Consider the following 17134-nt stretch of genomic DNA (forward strand, 5'->3'; position numbering starts at 1 on the left):
GGGTTAGGACTAGGGTTAGAGTTAGAGCTAGGGTTAGGGTTAGGGTTCGGGTTAGAGCTAGGGTAAGGGTTAGGGTTAGGGTTAGGGTTAGGGTTAGGGATAGGGTTAGAGCTAGGGTTAGGGTAGGGCTAGGGTTAGGGTTAGGTTAGAGCTAGGGTTAGGGTTAGGGTTAGGGTTAAGGTTAGAGCTAGGGTTAGGGTTAGGGTTAGGGTTGGAGCTAGGGTTAGGGTTAGGGCTAGGGTTAAGGTTAGTGTTAGGGTTAGGGTTAGGGTTAGGGTTAGGGTTAGGGTTAGGGTTAGGGTTAGGGATAGGGTTAGAGCTAGGGTTAGGGTTAGGGTTAGGGTTAGGGTTAGAGCTAGGGTTAGGGTTAGGGTTAAGGTTAGAGCTAGGGTTAGGGTTAGGGTTAGGGTTGGAGCTAGGGTTAGGGTTAGAGCTAGGGTTAGGGTTAGGGTTAGGGTTAGGGGAAGGGATAGAGCTAGGGTTAGGGTTAGGGATAGAGCTAGGGTTAGGGTTAGGGTTAGGGTTAGAGCTAGGGTTAGGGTTAGGGTTAGGGGAATGGTTAAGGTTAGGGTTAGAGCTAGGGCTAGGGTTAGGGCTAGGGTTAGGGTTAGGACTAGGGTTAGGGTTATGGTTAGGCTTAAGGCTAGGGTTAAGGTTAAGGTTAGGATTAGGGTTAGAGCTAGGGTTAGGGGAATGGTTAGGGTTAGGGTTAGAGCTAGGGTTAGGGTTAGGGTTAAGGTTAGAGCTAGGGTTAGGGTTAGGGTTAGGGTTGGAGCTAGGGTTAGGGTTAGAGCTAGGGTTAGGGTTAGGGTTAGGGTTAGGGGAAGGGATAGAGCTAGGGTTAGGGTTAAGGTTAGTGTTAGGGTTAGGGTTAGGGTTAGGGTTAGGGTTAGGGTTAGGGCTAGGGTTAGGGATAGGGTTAGAGCTAGGGTTAGGGTTAGGGTTAGGGTTAGGGTTAGAGCTAGGGTTAGGGTTAGGGTTAAGGTTAGAGCTAGGGTTAGGGTTAGGGTTAGGGTTGGAGCTAGGGTTAGGGTTAGAGCTAGGGTTAGGGTTAGGGTTAGGGTTAGGGGAAGGGATAGAGCTAGGGTTAGGGTTAGGGATAGAGCTAGGGTTAGGGTTAGGGTTAGGGTTAGAGCTAGGGTTAGGGTTAGGGTTAGGGGAGGGGTTAGGGTTAGGGTTAGAGCTAGGGTTAGGGTTAGGGTTAGGGATAGGGCTAGGGCTAGGTTTAGGGTTAGAGCTAGGGTTAGGGTTAGGGCTAGGGTTAGGGTTAGGGTTAGGGTTAGAGGAAGGGATAGAGCTAGGGTTAGGGTTAGGGGAGGGGTTAGGGTTAGGGTTAGGGTTAGAGCTAGGGTTAGAGCTAGGGCTAGGGTTAGGGGAAGGGATAGAGCTAGGGTTAGGGTTAGGGTTAAGGTTAGAGCTAGGGTTAGGGTTAGGGTTAGGGTTAGAGCTAGGGTAAGGGTTAGGGTTAGGGTTAGGGTTAGGGGAAGGGTTAGGGTTAGGACTAGGGTTAGAGTTAGAGCTAGGGTTAGGGTTAGGGTTAGGGTTAGAGCTAGGGTAAGGGTTAGGGTTAGGGTTAGGGTTAGGGTTAGGGATAGGGTTAGAGCTAGGGTTAGGGTTAGGGCTAGGGTTAGGGTTAGGGTTAGAGCTAGGGTTAGGGTTAGGGTTAGGGTTAAGGTTAGAGCTAGGGTTAGGGTTAGGGTTAGGGTTGGAGCTAGGGTTAGGGTTAGGGCTAGGGTTAAGGTTAGTGTTAGGGTTAGGGTTAGGGTTAGGGTTAGGGTTAGGGTTAGGGTTAGGGTTAGGGTTAGGGATAGGGTTAGAGCTAGGGTTAGGGTTAGGGTTAGGGTTAGGGTTAGAGCTAGGGTTAGGGTTAGGGTTAAGGTTAGAGCTAGGGTTAGGGTTAGGGTTAGGGTTGGAGCTAGGGTTAGGGTTAGAGCTAGGGTTAGGGTTAGGGTTAGGGTTAGGGGAAGGGATAGAGCTAGGGTTAGGGTTAGGGATAGAGCTAGGGTTAGGGTTAGGGTTAGGGTTAGAGCTAGGGTTAGGGTTAGGGTTAGGGGAATGGTTAAGGTTAGGGTTAGAGCTAGGGTTAGGGTTAGGGCTAGGGCTAGGGTTAGGGTTAGGACTAGGGTTAGGGTTATGGTTAGGCTTAAGGCTAGGGTTAAGGTTAAGGTTAGGATTAGGGTTAGAGCTAGGGTTAGGGGAATGGTTAGGGTTAGGGTTAGAGCTAGGGTTAGGGTTAGGGTTAAGGTTAGAGCTAGGGTTAGGGTTAGGGTTAGGGTTGGAGCTAGGGTTAGGGTTAGAGCTAGGGTTAGGGTTAGGGCTAGGGTTAAGGTTAGTGTTAGGGTTAGGGTTAGGGTTAGGGTTAGGGTTAGGGTTAGGGTTAGGGTTAGGGTTAGGGATAGGGTTAGAGCTAGGGTTAGGGTTAGGGTTAGGGTTAGGGTTAGAGCTAGGGTTAGGGTTAGGGTTAAGGTTAGAGCTAGGGTTAGGGTTAGGGTTAGGGTTGGAGCTAGGGTTAGGGTTAGAGCTAGGGTTAGGGTTAGGGTTAGGGTTAGGGGAAGGGATAGAGCTAGGGTTAGGGTTAGGGATAGAGCTAGGGTTAGGGTTAGGGTTAGGGTTAGAGCTAGGGTTAGGGTTAGGGTTAGGGGAATGGTTAAGGTTAGGGTTAGAGCTAGGGTTAGGGTTAGGGCTAGGGCTAGGGTTAGGGTTAGGACTAGGGTTAGGGTTATGGTTAGGCTTAAGGCTAGGGTTAAGGTTAAGGTTAGGATTAGGGTTAGAGCTAGGGTTAGGGGAATGGTTAGGGTTAGGGTTAGAGCTAGGGTTAGGGTTAGGGTTAAGGTTAGAGCTAGGGTTAGGGTTAGGGTTAGGGTTGGAGCTAGGGTTAGGGTTAGAGCTAGGGTTAGGGTTAGGGTTAGGGTTAGGGGAAGGGATAGAGCTAGGGTTAGGGTTAGGGATAGAGCTAGGGTTAGGGTTAGGGTTAGGGTTAGAGCTAGGGTTAGGGCTAGGGTTAGGGGAATGGTTAGGGTTAGGGTTAGGGCTAGGGTTAGGGTTAGGGTTAGAGCTAGGGTTAGGGTTAGGGCTAGGGTTAGGGTTAGGGTTAGAGCTAGGGTTAGGGTTAGGGTTAGGGTTAAGGTTAGAGCTAGGGTTAGGGTTAGGGTTAGGGTTAGAGCTAGGGTTAGGGTTAGGGCTAGGGTTAAGGTTAGTGTTAGGGTTAGGGTTAGGGTTAGGGTTAGGGTTAGGGTTAGGGTTAGGGATAGGGTTAGAGCTAGGGTTAGGGTTAGGGTTAGGGTTAGGGTTAGAGCTAGGGTTAGGGTTAGGGTTAAGGTTAGAGCTAGGGTTAGGGTTAGGGTTAGGGTTGGACCTAGGGTTAGGGTTAGAGCTAGGGTTAGGGTTAGGGTTAGGGTTAGGGGAAGGGATAGAGCTAGGGTTAGGGTTGGGGTAGGAGCTAGGGTTAGGGTTAGGGTTAGGGTTAGAGCTAGGGTTAGGGTTAGGGTTAGGGGAATGGTTAAGGTTAGGGTTAGAGCTAGGGTTAGGGTTAGGGCTAGGGCTAGGGTTAGGGTTAGGACTAGGGTTAGGGTTATGGTTAGGCTTAAGGCTAGGGTTAAGGTTAAGGTTAGGATTAGGGTTAGAGCTAGGGTTAGGGGAATGGTTAGGGTTAGGGTTAGAGCTAGGGTTAGGGTTAGGGTTAAGGTTAGAGCTAGGGTTAGGGTTAGGGTTAGGGTTGGAGCTAGGGTTAGGGTTAGAGCTAGGGTTAGGGTTAGGGTTAGGGTTAGGGGAAGGGATAGAGCTAGGGTTAGGGTTAGGGATAGAGCTAGGGTTAGGGTTAGGGTTAGGGTTAGAGCTAGGGTTAGGGCTAGGGTTAGGGGAATGGTTAGGGTTGGGGTTAGGGCTAGGGTTAGGGTTAGGGCTAGGGCTAGGGTTAGGGTTAGTGCTAGGGTTAGGGTTAGGGTTAGAGCTAGGGTTAGGGTTAGGGTTAGGGTTAGAGCTAGGGTTAGGGTTGGGGTAGGAGCTAGGGTTAGGGTTAGGGTTAGGGCTAGGGTTTGGGTTAGGGTTCATGCTAGGGTTAGGGTTACGGTTTCAGCTAGGGTTAGGGTTAGGGTTAGGGTTACAGCTAGAGTTAGGGTTTAGGCTACCGCGAGGGTTAGGGTTAGGGTTATAGCTAGGTTTAGTGCTAGGGTTTGGGATACAGCTAGGGTTAGGGTTAGGGTTAAGGTTAGAGCTAGGGTTAGGGTTAGGGTTAGGGTTGGAGCTAGGGTTAGGGTTAGAGCTAGGGTTAGGGTTAGGGTTAGGGTTAGGGGAAGGGATAGAGCTAGGGTTAGGGTTAGGGATAGAGCTAGGGTTAGGGTTAGGGTTAGGGTTAGAGCTAGGGTTAGGGCTAGGGTTAGGGGAATGGTTAGGGTTGGGGTTAGGGCTAGGGTTAGGGTTAGGGCTAGGGCTAGGGTTAGGGTTAGTGCTAGGGTTAGGGTTAGGGTTAGAGCTAGGGTTAGGGTTAGGGTTAGGGTTAGAGCTAGGGTTAGGGTTGGGGTAGGAGCTAGGGTTAGGGTTAGGGTTAGGGCTAGGGTTTGGGTTAGGGTTCATGCTAGGGTTAGGGTTACGGTTTCAGCTAGGGTTAGGGTTAGGGTTAGGGTTACAGCTAGAGTTAGGGTTTAGGCTACCGCGAGGGTTAGGGTTAGGGTTATAGCTAGGTTTAGTGCTAGGGTTAGGGTTAGAGCTAGGGTTAGGGTTAGGGTTAAGGTTAGAGCTAGGGTTAGGGTTAGGGTTAGGGTTAGAGCTAGGGTTAGGGTTAGGGTTAGGGGAGGGGTTAGGGTTAGGGTTAGAGCTAGGGTAAGGGTTAGGGTTAGGGTTAGGGGAAGGGTTAGGGTTAGGACTAGGGTTAGGGATAGGGCTAGGGCTAGGGTTAGGGTTAGAGCTAGGGCTAGGGTTAGGGTTAGGGTTAGAGCTAGGGTTAGGGTTAGGGTTAAGGTTAGAGCTAGGGTTAGGGTTAGGGTTAGGGTTGGAGCTAGGGTTAGGGTTAGAGCTAGGGTTAGGGTTAGGGGAGGGGTTAGGGTTAGGGTTAGGGTTAGAGCTAGGGTTAGCGTTAGGGTTAGGGTTAGGGGAAGGGATAGAGCTAGGGTTAGGGTTAGGGCTAGGGTTAGGGTTAGGGTTAGGGTTAGAGTTAGAGCTAGGGTTAGGGTTAGGGTTAGGGTTAGAGCTAGGGTAAGGGTTAGGGTTAGGGTTAGGGTTAGGGGAAGGGTTAGGGTTAGGACTAGGGTTAGAGTTAGAGCTAGGGTTAGGGTTAGGGTTAGGGTTAGAGCTAGGGTAAGGGTTAGGGTTAGGGTTAGGGTTAGGGTTAGGGATAGGGTTAGAGCTAGGGTTAGGGTTAGGGCTAGGGTTAGGGTTAGGGTTAGAGCTAGGGTTAGGGTTAGGGTTAAGGTTAGAGCTAGGGTTAGGGTTAGGGTTAGGGTTGGAGCTAGGGTTAGGGTTAGAGCTAGGGTTAGGGTTAGGGTTAGGGTTAGGGGAAGGGATAGAGCTAGGGTTAGGGTTAGGGATAGAGCTAGGGTTAGGGTTAGGGTTAGGGTTAGAGCTAGGGTTAGGGTTAGGGTTAAGAGAATGGTTAAGGTTAGGGTTAGAGCTAGGGTTAGGGTTAGGGCTAGGGCTAGGGTTAGGGTTAGGACTAGGGTTAGGGTTATGGTTAGGCTTAAGGCTAGGGTTAAGGTTAAGGTTAGGATTAGGGTTAGAGCTAGGGTTAGGGGAATGGTTAGGGTTAGGGTTAGAGCTAGGGTTAGGGTTAAGGTTAGAGCTAGGGTTAGGGTTAGGGTTAGGGTTGGAGCTAGGGTTAGGGTTAGAGCTAGGGTTAGGGTTAGGGTTAGGGTTAGGGGAAGGGATAGAGCTAGGGTTAGGGTTAGGGATAGAGCTAGGGTTAGGGTTAGGGTTAGGGTTAGAGCTAGGGTTAGGGCTAGGGTTAGGGGAATGGTTAGGGTTGGGGTTAGGGCTAGGGTTAGGGTTAGGGCTAGGGCTAGGGTTAGGGTTGGTGCTAGGGTTAGGGTTAGGGTTAGAGCTAGGGTTAGGGTTAGGGTTAGGGTTAGAGCTAGGGTTAGGGTTGGGGTAGGAGCTAGGGTTAGGGTTAGGGTTAGGGCTAGGGTTTGGGTTAGGGTTCATGCTAGGGTTAGGGTTACGGTTTCAGCTAGGGTTAGGGTTAGGGTTAGGGTTACAGCTAGAGTTAGGGTTTAGGCTACCGCGAGGGTTAGGGTTAGGGTTATAGCTAGGTTTAGTGCTAGGGTTTGGGATACAGCTAGGGTTAGGGTTAGGGTTAAGGTTAGAGCTAGGGTTAGGGTTAGGGTTAGGGTTGGAGCTAGGGTTAGGGTTAGAGCTAGGGTTAGGGTTAGGGTTAGGGTTAGGGGAAGGGATAGAGCTAGGGTTAGGGTTAGGGATAGAGCTAGGGTTAGGGTTAGGGTTAGGGTTAGAGCTAGGGTTAGGGCTAGGGTTAGGGGAATGGTTAGGGTTGGGGTTAGGGCTAGGGTTAGGGTTAGGGCTAGGGCTAGGGTTAGGGTTAGTGCTAGGGTTAGGGTTAGGGTTAGAGCTAGGGTTAGGGTTAGGGTTAGGGTTAGAGCTAGGGTTAGGGTTGGTGTAGGAGCTAGGGTTAGGGTTAGGGTTAGGGCTAGGGTTTGGGTTAGGGTTCATGCTAGGGTTAGGGTTACGGTTTCAGCTAGGGTTAGGGTTAGGGTTAGGGTTACAGCTAGAGTTAGGGTTTAGGCTACCGCGAGGGTTAGGGTTAGGGTTAGGGTTAGGGTTAGAGCTAGGGTTAGGGTTAGGGTTAAGGTTAGAGCTAGGGTTAGGGTTAGGGTTAGGGTTAGAGCTAGGGTTAGGGTTAGGGTTAGGGGAGGGGTTAGGGTTAGGGTTAGAGCTAGGGTAAGGGTTAGGGTTAGGGTAAGGGTTAGGACTAGGGTTAGGGATAGGGCTAGGGCTAGGGTTAGGGTTAGAGCTAGGGCTAGGGTTAGGGTTAGGGTTAGAGCTAGGGTTAGGGTTAGGGTTAGGGTTAGGGTTAGGGTTAGGGTTGGAGCTAGGGTTAGGGTTAGAGCTAGGGTTAGGGTTAGGGGAGGGGTTAGGGTTAGGGTTAGGGTTAGAGCTAGGGTTAGCGTTAGGGTTAGGGTTAGGGGAAGGGATAGAGCTAGGGTTAGGGTTAGGGCTAGGGTTAGGGTTAGGGTTAGGGTTAGGGTTAGAGTTAGAGCTAGGGTTAGGGTTAGGGTTAGGGTTAGAGCTAGGGTAAGGGTTAGGGTTAGGGTTAGGGTTAGGGGAAGGGTTAGGGTTAGGACTAGGGTTAGAGTTAGAGCTAGGGTTAGGGTTAGGGTTAGGGTTAGAGCTAGGGTAAGTGTTAGGGTTAGGGTTAGGGTTAGGGTTAGGGATAGGGTTAGAGCTAGGGTTAGGGTTAGGGCTAGGGTTAGGGTTAGGGTTAGAGCTAGGGTTAGGGTTAGGGTTAGGGTTAAGGTTAGAGCTAGGGTTAGGGTTAGGGTTAGGGTTGGAGCTAGGGTTAGGGTTAGGGCTAGGGTTAAGGTTAGTGTTAGGGTTAGGGTTAGGGTTAGGGTTAGGGTTAGGGTTAGGGTTAGGGTTAGGGTTAGGGTTAGGGTTAGGGTTAGGGATAGGGTTAGAGCTAGGGTTAGGGTTAGGGTTAGGGTTAGGGTTAGAGCTAGGGTTAGGGTTAGGGTTAAGGTTAGAGCTAGGGTTAGGGTTAGGGTTAGGGTTAGAGCTAGGGTTAGGGTTAGAGCTAGGGTTAGGGTTAGGGTTAGGGTTAGGGGAAGGGATAGAGCTAGGGTTAGGGTTAGGGATAGAGCTAGGGTTAGGGTTAGGGTTAGGGTTAGAGCTAGGGTTAGGGTTAGGGTTAGGGGAATGGTTAAGGTTAGGGTTAGAGCTAGGGTTAGGGTTAGGGCTAGGGCTAGGGTTAGGGTTAGGACTAGGGTTAGGGTTATGGTTAGGCTTAAGGCTAGGGTTAAGGTTAAGGTTAGGATTAGGGTTAGAGCTAGGGTTAGGGGAATGGTTAGGGTTAGGGTTAGAGCTAGGGTTAGGGTTAGGGTTAAGGTTAGAGCTAGGGTTAGGGTTAGGGTTAGGGTTGGAGCTAGGGTTAGGGTTAGAGCTAGGGTTAGGGTTAGGGTTAGGGTTAGGGGAAGGGATAGAGCTAGGGTTAGGGTTAGGGATAGAGCTAGGGTTAGGGTTAGGGTTAGAGCTAGGGTTAGGGCTAGGGTTAGGGGAATGGTTAGGGTTGGGGTTAGGGCTAGGGTTAGGGTTAGGGCTAGGGCTAGGGTTAGGGTTAGTGCTAGGGTTAGGGTTAGGGTTAGAGCTAGGGTTAGGGTTAGGGTTAGGGTTAGAGCTAGGGTTAGGGTTGGGGTAGGAGCTAGGGTTAGGGTTAGGGTTAGGGCTAGGGTTTGGGTTAGGGTTCATGCTAGGGTTAGGGTTACGGTTTCAGCTAGGGTTAGGGTTAGGGTTAGGGTTACAGCTAGAGTTAGGGTTTAGGCTACCGCGAGGGTTAGGGTTAGGGTTATAGCTAGGTTTAGTGCTAGGGTTTGGGATACAGCTAGGGTTAGGGTTAGGGTTAAGGTTAGAGCTAGGGTTAGGGTTAGGGTTAGGGTTGGAGCTAGGGTTAGGGTTAGAGCTAGGGTTAGGGTTAGGGTTAGGGTTAGGGGAAGGGATAGAGCTAGGGTTAGGGTTAGGGATAGAGCTAGGGTTAGGGTTAGGGTTAGGGTTAGAGCTAGGGTTAGGGCTAGGGTTAGGGGAATGGTTAGGGTTGGGGTTAGGGCTAGGGTTAGGGTTAGGGCTAGGGCTAGGATTAGGGTTAGTGCTAGGGTTAGGGTTAGGGTTAGAGCTAGGGTTAGGGTTAGGGTTAGGGTTAGAGCTAGGGTTAGGGTTGGGGTAGGAGCTAGGGTTAGGGTTAGGGTTAGGGCTAGGGTTTGGGTTAGGGTTCATGCTAGGGTTAGGGTTACGGTTTCAGCTAGGGTTAGGGTTAGGGTTAGGGTTACAGCTAGAGTTAGGGTTTAGGCTACCGCGAGGGTTAGGGTTAGGGTTATAGCTAGGTTTAGTGCTAGGGTTTGGGATACAGCTAGGGTTAGGGTTAGGGTTAGGGTTACCGCTAGGGTTAGGCTTAAGGTTACAGTTAGTGTTAACGTTTGGGTTAGGGTTACTGCTAGGGTTAGGGTTAGGGTTATGACTATGGTTAGGGTTAGGGTTAGGGTTACAGCTCGGGTTAGGTTTAGTCTTAGGGTTACAGCTAGGGTTAGAGTTTGGGCTAGGGTTACCGTAAGGGTTAGTTTTAGGTTTAGTGTTACAGCTATGATTTGGGTTAGAGTTAACGCTAGGTTTAGGGTTAGGGTTACAGCTAGGGTTAGGGTTAGGGTTAGGGTTACTGCTTGCGTTAGGGTTAGGCTTTCCGCTAGGGTTCGCGTTACAGCTATGGGTAGGGTTAGGGTTACCACTTGGGTTAGGGTTAGGGTTTCAGCTAGGGCTAGGGTTAGGGTTACAACTACAGTTAGGGTTAGGGTTCATGCTAGGATTAGGGTTAGGGTTATACCTAGGGTTAAGGTTAGGGTTACCACTAGGGTTAGGTTTTCAGCTAGGGTTAGGGTTAAGGTTAGGGATACTGCTGGGATTATGGTTAGGGTTACCGCTAGGGTTAGGGTTATGGTTTCAGCTAGTGTTTGGGTTAGGGTTAGGGTTAGGGTTACATTTAGAGTTAGTGTTAGGGCTACCGCTAGGGTTTGGGTTAGGGTTATAGCTAGGGTTAGCGTTAGTGTTAGGGTTACCGCTAGGGTTAGGGTTAGGGTTTGTGCTAGGGTTAGGGTTACGGTTTCAGCTAGGGTCAGGGTTCGGTTTAGGGTTGCACCTGGGGTTAGGATTAGGGTTTCCCCTATGGTTTGGGTTACGGTTTCAGCTAGGGTTATGGTTAGGGTTAGGGTTACAGCTAGAGTTTGGGTTAAGGCTACCGTTTGGGTTCGAGTTAGGGTTATTGCTAGGGTTAGCATTTGGGTTAGGGTTACAACTAGGGTTAGGGTTTGGGTTACTGTTAGGGTTAGGGTTACAGCTAGGGTTAGGGTTAGGGTTACCGCTAGGGTTAGGGCTAGGGTTTCAGCTAGAGTTAGGGTTAGGGTTACAGCTATGGTTAGGGTTAGAGTTACAGCTAGGGTTAGGGTTAGGGTTAGCTTTTGGGTTAGGGATACAGCTAGGGTTAGGGTTAGGGTTACTGCTAGGGTTAGGGTTAGGGTTATCACTAGGGTTAGGGTTAGGTTTTCAGCTAGAATTAGGGTTAGGTTTACGGCTAGGGTTAGGGTTAGAGTTACCGCTAGGGTTAGGGTTAGGGTTACAGCTACGGTCAGAGTTAGGGTTAGGGTTACAGCGAGGGTTAATGTCAGGGTTAGGGTTAAAGCTATCATTAGGGTTAGAGTTAGGGTTAGGGTTAGGGTTTCCGCTAGGGTTAGGGTTAGGGTTTCTGCTAGGGTTAGGGTTACAGCTAGGGTTAGGGTTAGGGTTACCGCTAGGGTTAAGGTTTCAGCTAGGGATAGGGTTAGGGTTACACCTAGGGTTAGGGTTTCCACTAGGGTTAGGTTTTCAGCTAGGGTTAGGGTTATGGTTAGGGATACAGCTGGGATTATGGTTAGGGTTACCGCTAGGGTTAGGGTTACGGTTTCAGCTAGGGTTAGGGTTAGGGTTACATGTAGAGTTAGGGTTAGGGCTACCACTAGGGTTAGGGTTAGGGTTATAGCTAGGGTTAACGTTAGGGTTTGGGTTACTCTCAGACACATGTACACTCTTGATTTTAAACATGAGCCATTTGAAGCGGAAAATAATGATGCGTTGATTGGATTTAACAAAAATCTTTTGAACCAAGAATTCATAATGGAGATGTTACTTGGATGGATGGCCAGGAAGGAAAAATTCTTTAACCTAAACTTATCATATTGCACCATGCTTTTTTGAAAAAACTTACCTGCATAAACATCTATTTATGATCTTCCCCAGTTGTACACCTCTCACTGATATGCAAGTAATCCGGTGATTATTGAAAAGGCAGACCTCACTTGCAATCACATCATATTTATGTATGTATTTATAATATAATATAATATAATATAATATAATATAATATAACGTTATTATATTATATTAAAACTGGCAAACAACATGGGGCTGATCATGTCCAATTCCCACCCTAACTTGGAACAGCCAATTGTCTGCAACCACAGCCGCATTCATTCACAAACCCCGCTGACGAATTGGGAGAGTGTAGACATCCACAATTCTCCTCTGAAACACGTGGTGTTTCCATGTTCTTCTTTTCACACAGTCCACAGTTAAGCGTGCATAGAGCGGGAGTTGGAGGAAGACCTTTAACATGCGGCTTTAGCATGCAGTCCACGTGCGCCTGATCGACTAGTGGCAGTCGCTAGATAGTGAGGATCATGGACTAAATGACTGAACCTTCCCTCCCATATCCTGGGCAAACACAATTTCCAATTGTGCATCGAGCTAACGGACACACTCAGCACTGACACAGTCCAGATTAGCAATGGCTGATATCTTAACCAGCTTCTATTCAGCTGTCATCATAACAAAATATAAAACACTTTATTACAAGATATTAATTAACTATGTGCAAGGAAAAAACATTAGATGTTGCCTGGATGTCCATAGAGGCTTCTTCTTGTTGAAACGCACAAGCAGTGTAGGATCTACTTATGTGCTTCACTCTCTGATCATTGGGCTCCCAAGTCTGAGCAAATGGTAATTAGGGGCAAAAATCTATTCCTATTTTTCCTATGTTCACTCTAGTCTACTGATGAATCATCAATGCAAAAAAATAAGAAAGTATCAATGAGAGTGTGTAACCTTTTATGTTCTTGTCTTTTATATGTGTTGGTGTAAAAAAATGCAATGTTGAGCAGACTGTTAATCTCAAGCAGGGAGATCCACCATATCCTTAGCTTCCTGGCAGTGCGTTCGCCTCAGCACCTCTGGGCTGCAAACTTGGTTTCCATGGTAACCGGCAAGTATTCTCGTGAGACTGCAGTTAAACCCATGCTGACACTGTGGGGGGTATGGGAGGAAAGAGTCCAGAATTGGCAATTTATCATATTGTGCCTCTGTGCATCTTCACAGAGAAGAAACTGGGGGGAGGTGCTCATTTTCCAATCATTTGCGGAGAAATGTTGTAGGGTGGGGGGTTACAGGTTCATCTTACGTGGGTCACATGGACTGGTTATATGTATAAAAAAACTCAGCAAATGTTATTTGTGAATATTATAATAGTCATTATTCATCAATTTATAATATGATTACAATTATACCTTCATGAATTCGCAAGAAATCAGTCTGTTATTTCAGATTGTTTTTAATCATTCAATCACTTTCCACCTTAAACAGTTCCTGTAAGATTCAGGTAATAATGCTCTGTATAAAATGACTTAACTGTAATCAAAATGGCCTGCCTGCCCGCAAACATATTATATCAACATTCCTGAAAATAAACCATAATACCCAAATAAACCAAAGACCATGATGCCTGAGAGAAGTAATTGTTCTTGTTACTGCTATTTCTGCATTTATCTATGTGAAAAATGGGCCAAGGATGAAAATAGCAGAATCATCAGTAATAAGGGGTAATGATTGCAAATGTAAGCCAATAAAAAAGCACATTGTAGGCCTGCTCTGATTCTGTGTAACCTAATTAAAGTCTGGTTTGAAGACTCAATGCGACGTATTGCAATAGGAAACTTGAAATCAGCAGATTTTCAGAATGACATCCCCCTACAGATTTCATTCATTCCATGGGCACCATTTTGAGGATGCAAAAAGATTTTCTTGGAGCAGACCTCTCTTTAGAAACAGTGCAGAGCTGTGTGGGGACTTCTGGAATGTTTTCATCCCTGTTTGTTCAATACACTGGACGTATGGCAAAAACTTGCGCCAGTCATTTTTGGGTTTGGAGTGACATCATTGTATTGCGCAGAAGTATATTAACAGATGTAAAACTTCCATCATCAGAAGCCCAGTCTTACAGAAGGAGCAACCATACACTGACAATACCAGACTCCTTGGTGGGTATGACATTTGCTTTCTCACTTGTATATGTAATGAGTGGAGGAATGTAGATCTAAATTCTTACAGAGGCACTAAGTAAATAGCCTTAATTCATTAAATACTCAATACATATTGTGAGATAACCGGGTTTTAGATTATGGCCTTTGAGAGAGACAATATAATTCGACGTGGCAAGCTTGCTCATAGCCCACGCAATATTACATTGTCATTAAGTGGCCTACTCTGCTTGCCCTGACTGTAGAAATGCAGCCTGTTTCTCTCTCTCCCTCCTCCACAAGCAAAAGGAATGTCCTTAGGCAATTATCCATGCTGAAGCCCTTATCTATGTATACAAATCTAGGGTGTAATGATGTCTTCTCTCCTATAGAGTTTAACTACCTCTGAATAGATACTAGAATACAATGCTCTTTCTGGGCTCAGGGCTCAACATGGCCACAGAATACCATAAGGATCAAGTTTTTATGTTTATATAGATAATGTTTGTTTAGGCTTGCCAGTTTGGAATTTACATTTTTAGAGGCAGGTCCAGTTTCAAGCGGAGGTCAGCATGGTATGACTGGTCTTGTCACATGGATAATATTTTGCATTAAGGTAGATGATGACATTACTAGCTGTACAATTATTGCCAAGCATCACCTCTGTTGTTCTAAGCAGGAGTAAATTTCAATCTTGTATTGGTATTCAGTTGCTGAGCGAAATCACCTCATAACATATTCATGATTGGCCTCCTTAGAAAGAGGCTAAATAATGAATCTTTTGATAATAATATCATGGTGCTTAGCCATACTTCCAACAACATAAAGGCACTTTAATTAGTAAATTTGTCAGCTTTTAGCTAAACCAGTCTTGGTCTGAAATCCCTCCCCATTCCATGCCTTAACTCAGCCAATCAGGCCAAGCATCCTGCTCTCATCGTTCATTAAGCATGCATGGGCCAAGAGAAGAGGGTGTGCACCTCCCCCTCTTTCAACTACATAGAATTTTGGCCTGTCTTTACTTTTTTTGGTTGGCATCTAAATCCTGCATCTGGATCTAGCACTTGCTGTCTGGCCATGCCTGGGGTCTTACATTCTTGGTCTCACAGCTCACCCAACTTTTACAATTCATCCCAGGTCTTTTTGGAACATCCTGCTGTCTGTTGGTTTTTGAACCTTGGTCTTGGCGCAATTTAGGATTAAATTCGGAAATACAAGATGTGATTTTCTTCATTAATTTTTTTGTGGCTGTAACTTGCTTATGTCTGTAACATTTATTGTAAAGGTAGTTGAACCTTCATCTTTAGATTAGACATTGAATACTTGTTCTAATTTAATAAATCTTTTCATTTTAAACTGGTTGTGAGTTGTACATTTTAATAAAGGTTGATCCAACAGATTGATCGTCGACCAATGAATTTGGTGATTTAACTGATATTGAATTGAGATGTTTAATAATAATAAACAAATTAAATCTATTTTACAAGTAGCAAAAAATGTTTGGACCATAACATCCTTTTAAAATATTTATTGAACCAGAAAGATGCTAACACATTCAAGAGACAGAATCCATCATCACTTTCTGATGAAGAATTCCATCTTTGAAACACGTTAGCGTCCTTATGGTCTAATAAATATTTTAAAAGGGTGTTGCGGTCCAAACATTTTACCGCATTTTGTGCAAGAAAGAGTCATGCACTGCCACCCAAAGGTGAAAAATTGTGTTTTGTTCTGCCTGGAGCCCAGCCCGCATACGCGACATCCTACTTCTGTGTAAACAAGTCAAAATCTCCACCCCTATTCTTGATTGATGGGTAAGTATTATGTATTCAACCCGTCTAATATGACTGTACAAATTACCCTACTCATTTCAAACTGCCAGCGGTCGAGTTGTGACAGTCAGTACAGTGTTTTTTCTCTCTAGATAAGCTTAGCTAGAAATCCCTTTTAGTATTTCTTTGTTCCATTTTTTATATTGTTCTTTCGCACTGTATGCAGCGGGTCCCTATTCAGAACAGTGACAGAAACATTTTTTTTCCCCCCATTTTTTGACAGGCGTGGGATTGTTTTCCCATAGAGTTCAGTGGTTTCTGGTTTTCCCCCTCGCTGGCCCCACCTATGTGCGTACGACGCATTACCGACTGGTTATATCGCCCCTCCCTCCTCTCCCCTCCCCTCTGTGCTCTCACTCTCAACCCCAATTCCCATCTTATAAAATTGTGAAGTGGGCGGAGACAGGCCAAAACATGGTGTTGCTGTATACTTTAATCGTCGATTCTAGTTGTTCTGTATTCAAAGTGACAAACATTAAACATAAAACATAAAAAAGGGTGTCAGCTGTAAAAACGGCTGGATTTGGATATTGTGATTTTAAATAAATTCTCTCTTCCCCAACGATATTCAGCTGTAAGTGTGGATTATATGTAAAAATGTAAGCCATGTTATTGTGAATGATGCTGTCTATTATGCAGATAAATGGTGCAAAGTGTGGAGCAAAGGTTGTATACAGATTGGAGCTTCTAACTGCAGCTCAAACATGTAATCACTCCCTGTAACTCCTTTTTGACCCTTTGTCAGCCCCTTTGGGTTGAATAACACAATATGACGGATTAGAATTTCTCACTAAATATATTTACATGACATACAATTCGCCATCAGTGCAATACATAGGAATGTTGCATAATTACCAAATATTTAAACTCTGTCCTTTTTAAAGAAAAAATAAAAATGACTGAAGCTGTTATAACTAATTAGGTAAGTAAAGCAATCACCCCAATAACAACCAGATATGTAGTATTGGAAAAAGTCATAGCACATGTAGATATATACTGTTCATAAAGGTAATGGATTGCTGTTGCAGACTTTTTATGTAACTTTGGCAGTTTCTTGGGAACAAAGTTATTTTTAGAGATAAATCAACAATATCAAACTGTCAATGATGTTATGCAAGCTAGTCTTCCAAAGCGTATGTTCACAGTGATATTCAGAATGGCTGGAAGCCAATGACTGGGGGGGGGGGGAGAAAAAAATTAGAGAAAGAAGAAAATTTCTTTACTTTCTCTTTAGACTGATAAAACAAGGACACTCTGCATTGTTACTAACAGTTATAAAATTACAAACATCTATGAAGGTTTACATAGCAGTCATTGCCATTATTTATAAAATGGTCGCTTTTGAGGGCAGCCTAAAAGTACAAAGAGTGTTGGAGCGGCGATGGAAGACCCAAGCCAATAGTCACTGTGAGCCCATGGAGGGAAGCCAGGTCTAAATCAGGACATGCACAACAGAAGTGTTGTGTAACAAACTGTAAAAATAGCAGTGCTAATGAAATGTGTCAACAATTATAATGCAGCACAGTTAAAGAGAATGAGTAACACAGGACAAAATAATCAAGCAAATTTAAAGTATACCAACATCACCATTCTTTTGAACACTTATTGTAGTCATTTTTTTCTCTGGTTTGGCACTTTATCTGAACAAAGTCCTGTTCAAAAAGACTTAAAGTTTTACTGTAGTACAAAAAGGTATTTAATATCTCTTAACATAACTTGTAGAATATAATACTGTACTTTATAGTAAGTATACTTTAGGTAAACACTTTTACATACTGTAGTTTAAAATGAACATTCCAACAGATGTTTTACATACATGCACAAATACAAACAACACGACTATTTGCAGTCGAGCCCTCAGACATACACCAATGTCTTTTTTATTTTAATGTCGTTTTTTTCTTTACGATACTTCTTCAGTAGACCTCGTTTCTGATTTCAGCCGAACAAACTCTTTGGCCAATTCGTCGCCGGTCCTCTGAGAGAGTATTCTAACGATGGTCAATCCGGTGTCGTCCATGGAGACGTTCTTGACCAAGGGCTGACAGGCCAAATAGCTGCCCTTGTCCAGCAGCTCTCTCAGCTGGATGACAGTCATCCCGATGATGCGGTCCTCCCTGGCGAAGCAGTAGTCCTTCACGGAAACGTGCAGCTCGTAGGCCTCGGGCCCGTGCTCGTTACTGAAAATGCTACACGACCACAGCGATAAAAAACAGGCAGAAATCAGTGTGTCAGTAGGAGCGCTTCACTTTCAGCTGCCTGTTCAGACACAAT

General features: G+C 45.8%; 1 protein-coding gene across 4 annotated transcripts in view; it reads right to left on the reverse strand.

The window, feature by feature from the left end:
• Positions 1–15637: 15637 nt before the first annotated feature.
• The window catches only part of LOC118227632 (protein unc-13 homolog C-like), a 104794-nt gene continuing 103297 nt past the window's right edge, over positions 15638–17134 (reverse strand). For all 4 annotated transcript variants that reach the window (XM_035418319.1, XM_035418320.1, XM_035418321.1 and 1 more), the window contains one exon: positions 15638–17049. In XM_035418319.1, the coding sequence (XP_035274210.1) occupies positions 16764–17049 (286 nt within the window). In that variant the 3' untranslated portion in view covers positions 15638–16763. The remainder of the gene's footprint in view (positions 17050–17134) is intronic.

This window comes from Anguilla anguilla, chromosome 5, assembly GCF_013347855.1.
Source record: "Anguilla anguilla isolate fAngAng1 chromosome 5, fAngAng1.pri, whole genome shotgun sequence".
Lineage (NCBI taxonomy): Eukaryota > Metazoa > Chordata > Actinopteri > Anguilliformes > Anguillidae > Anguilla > Anguilla anguilla.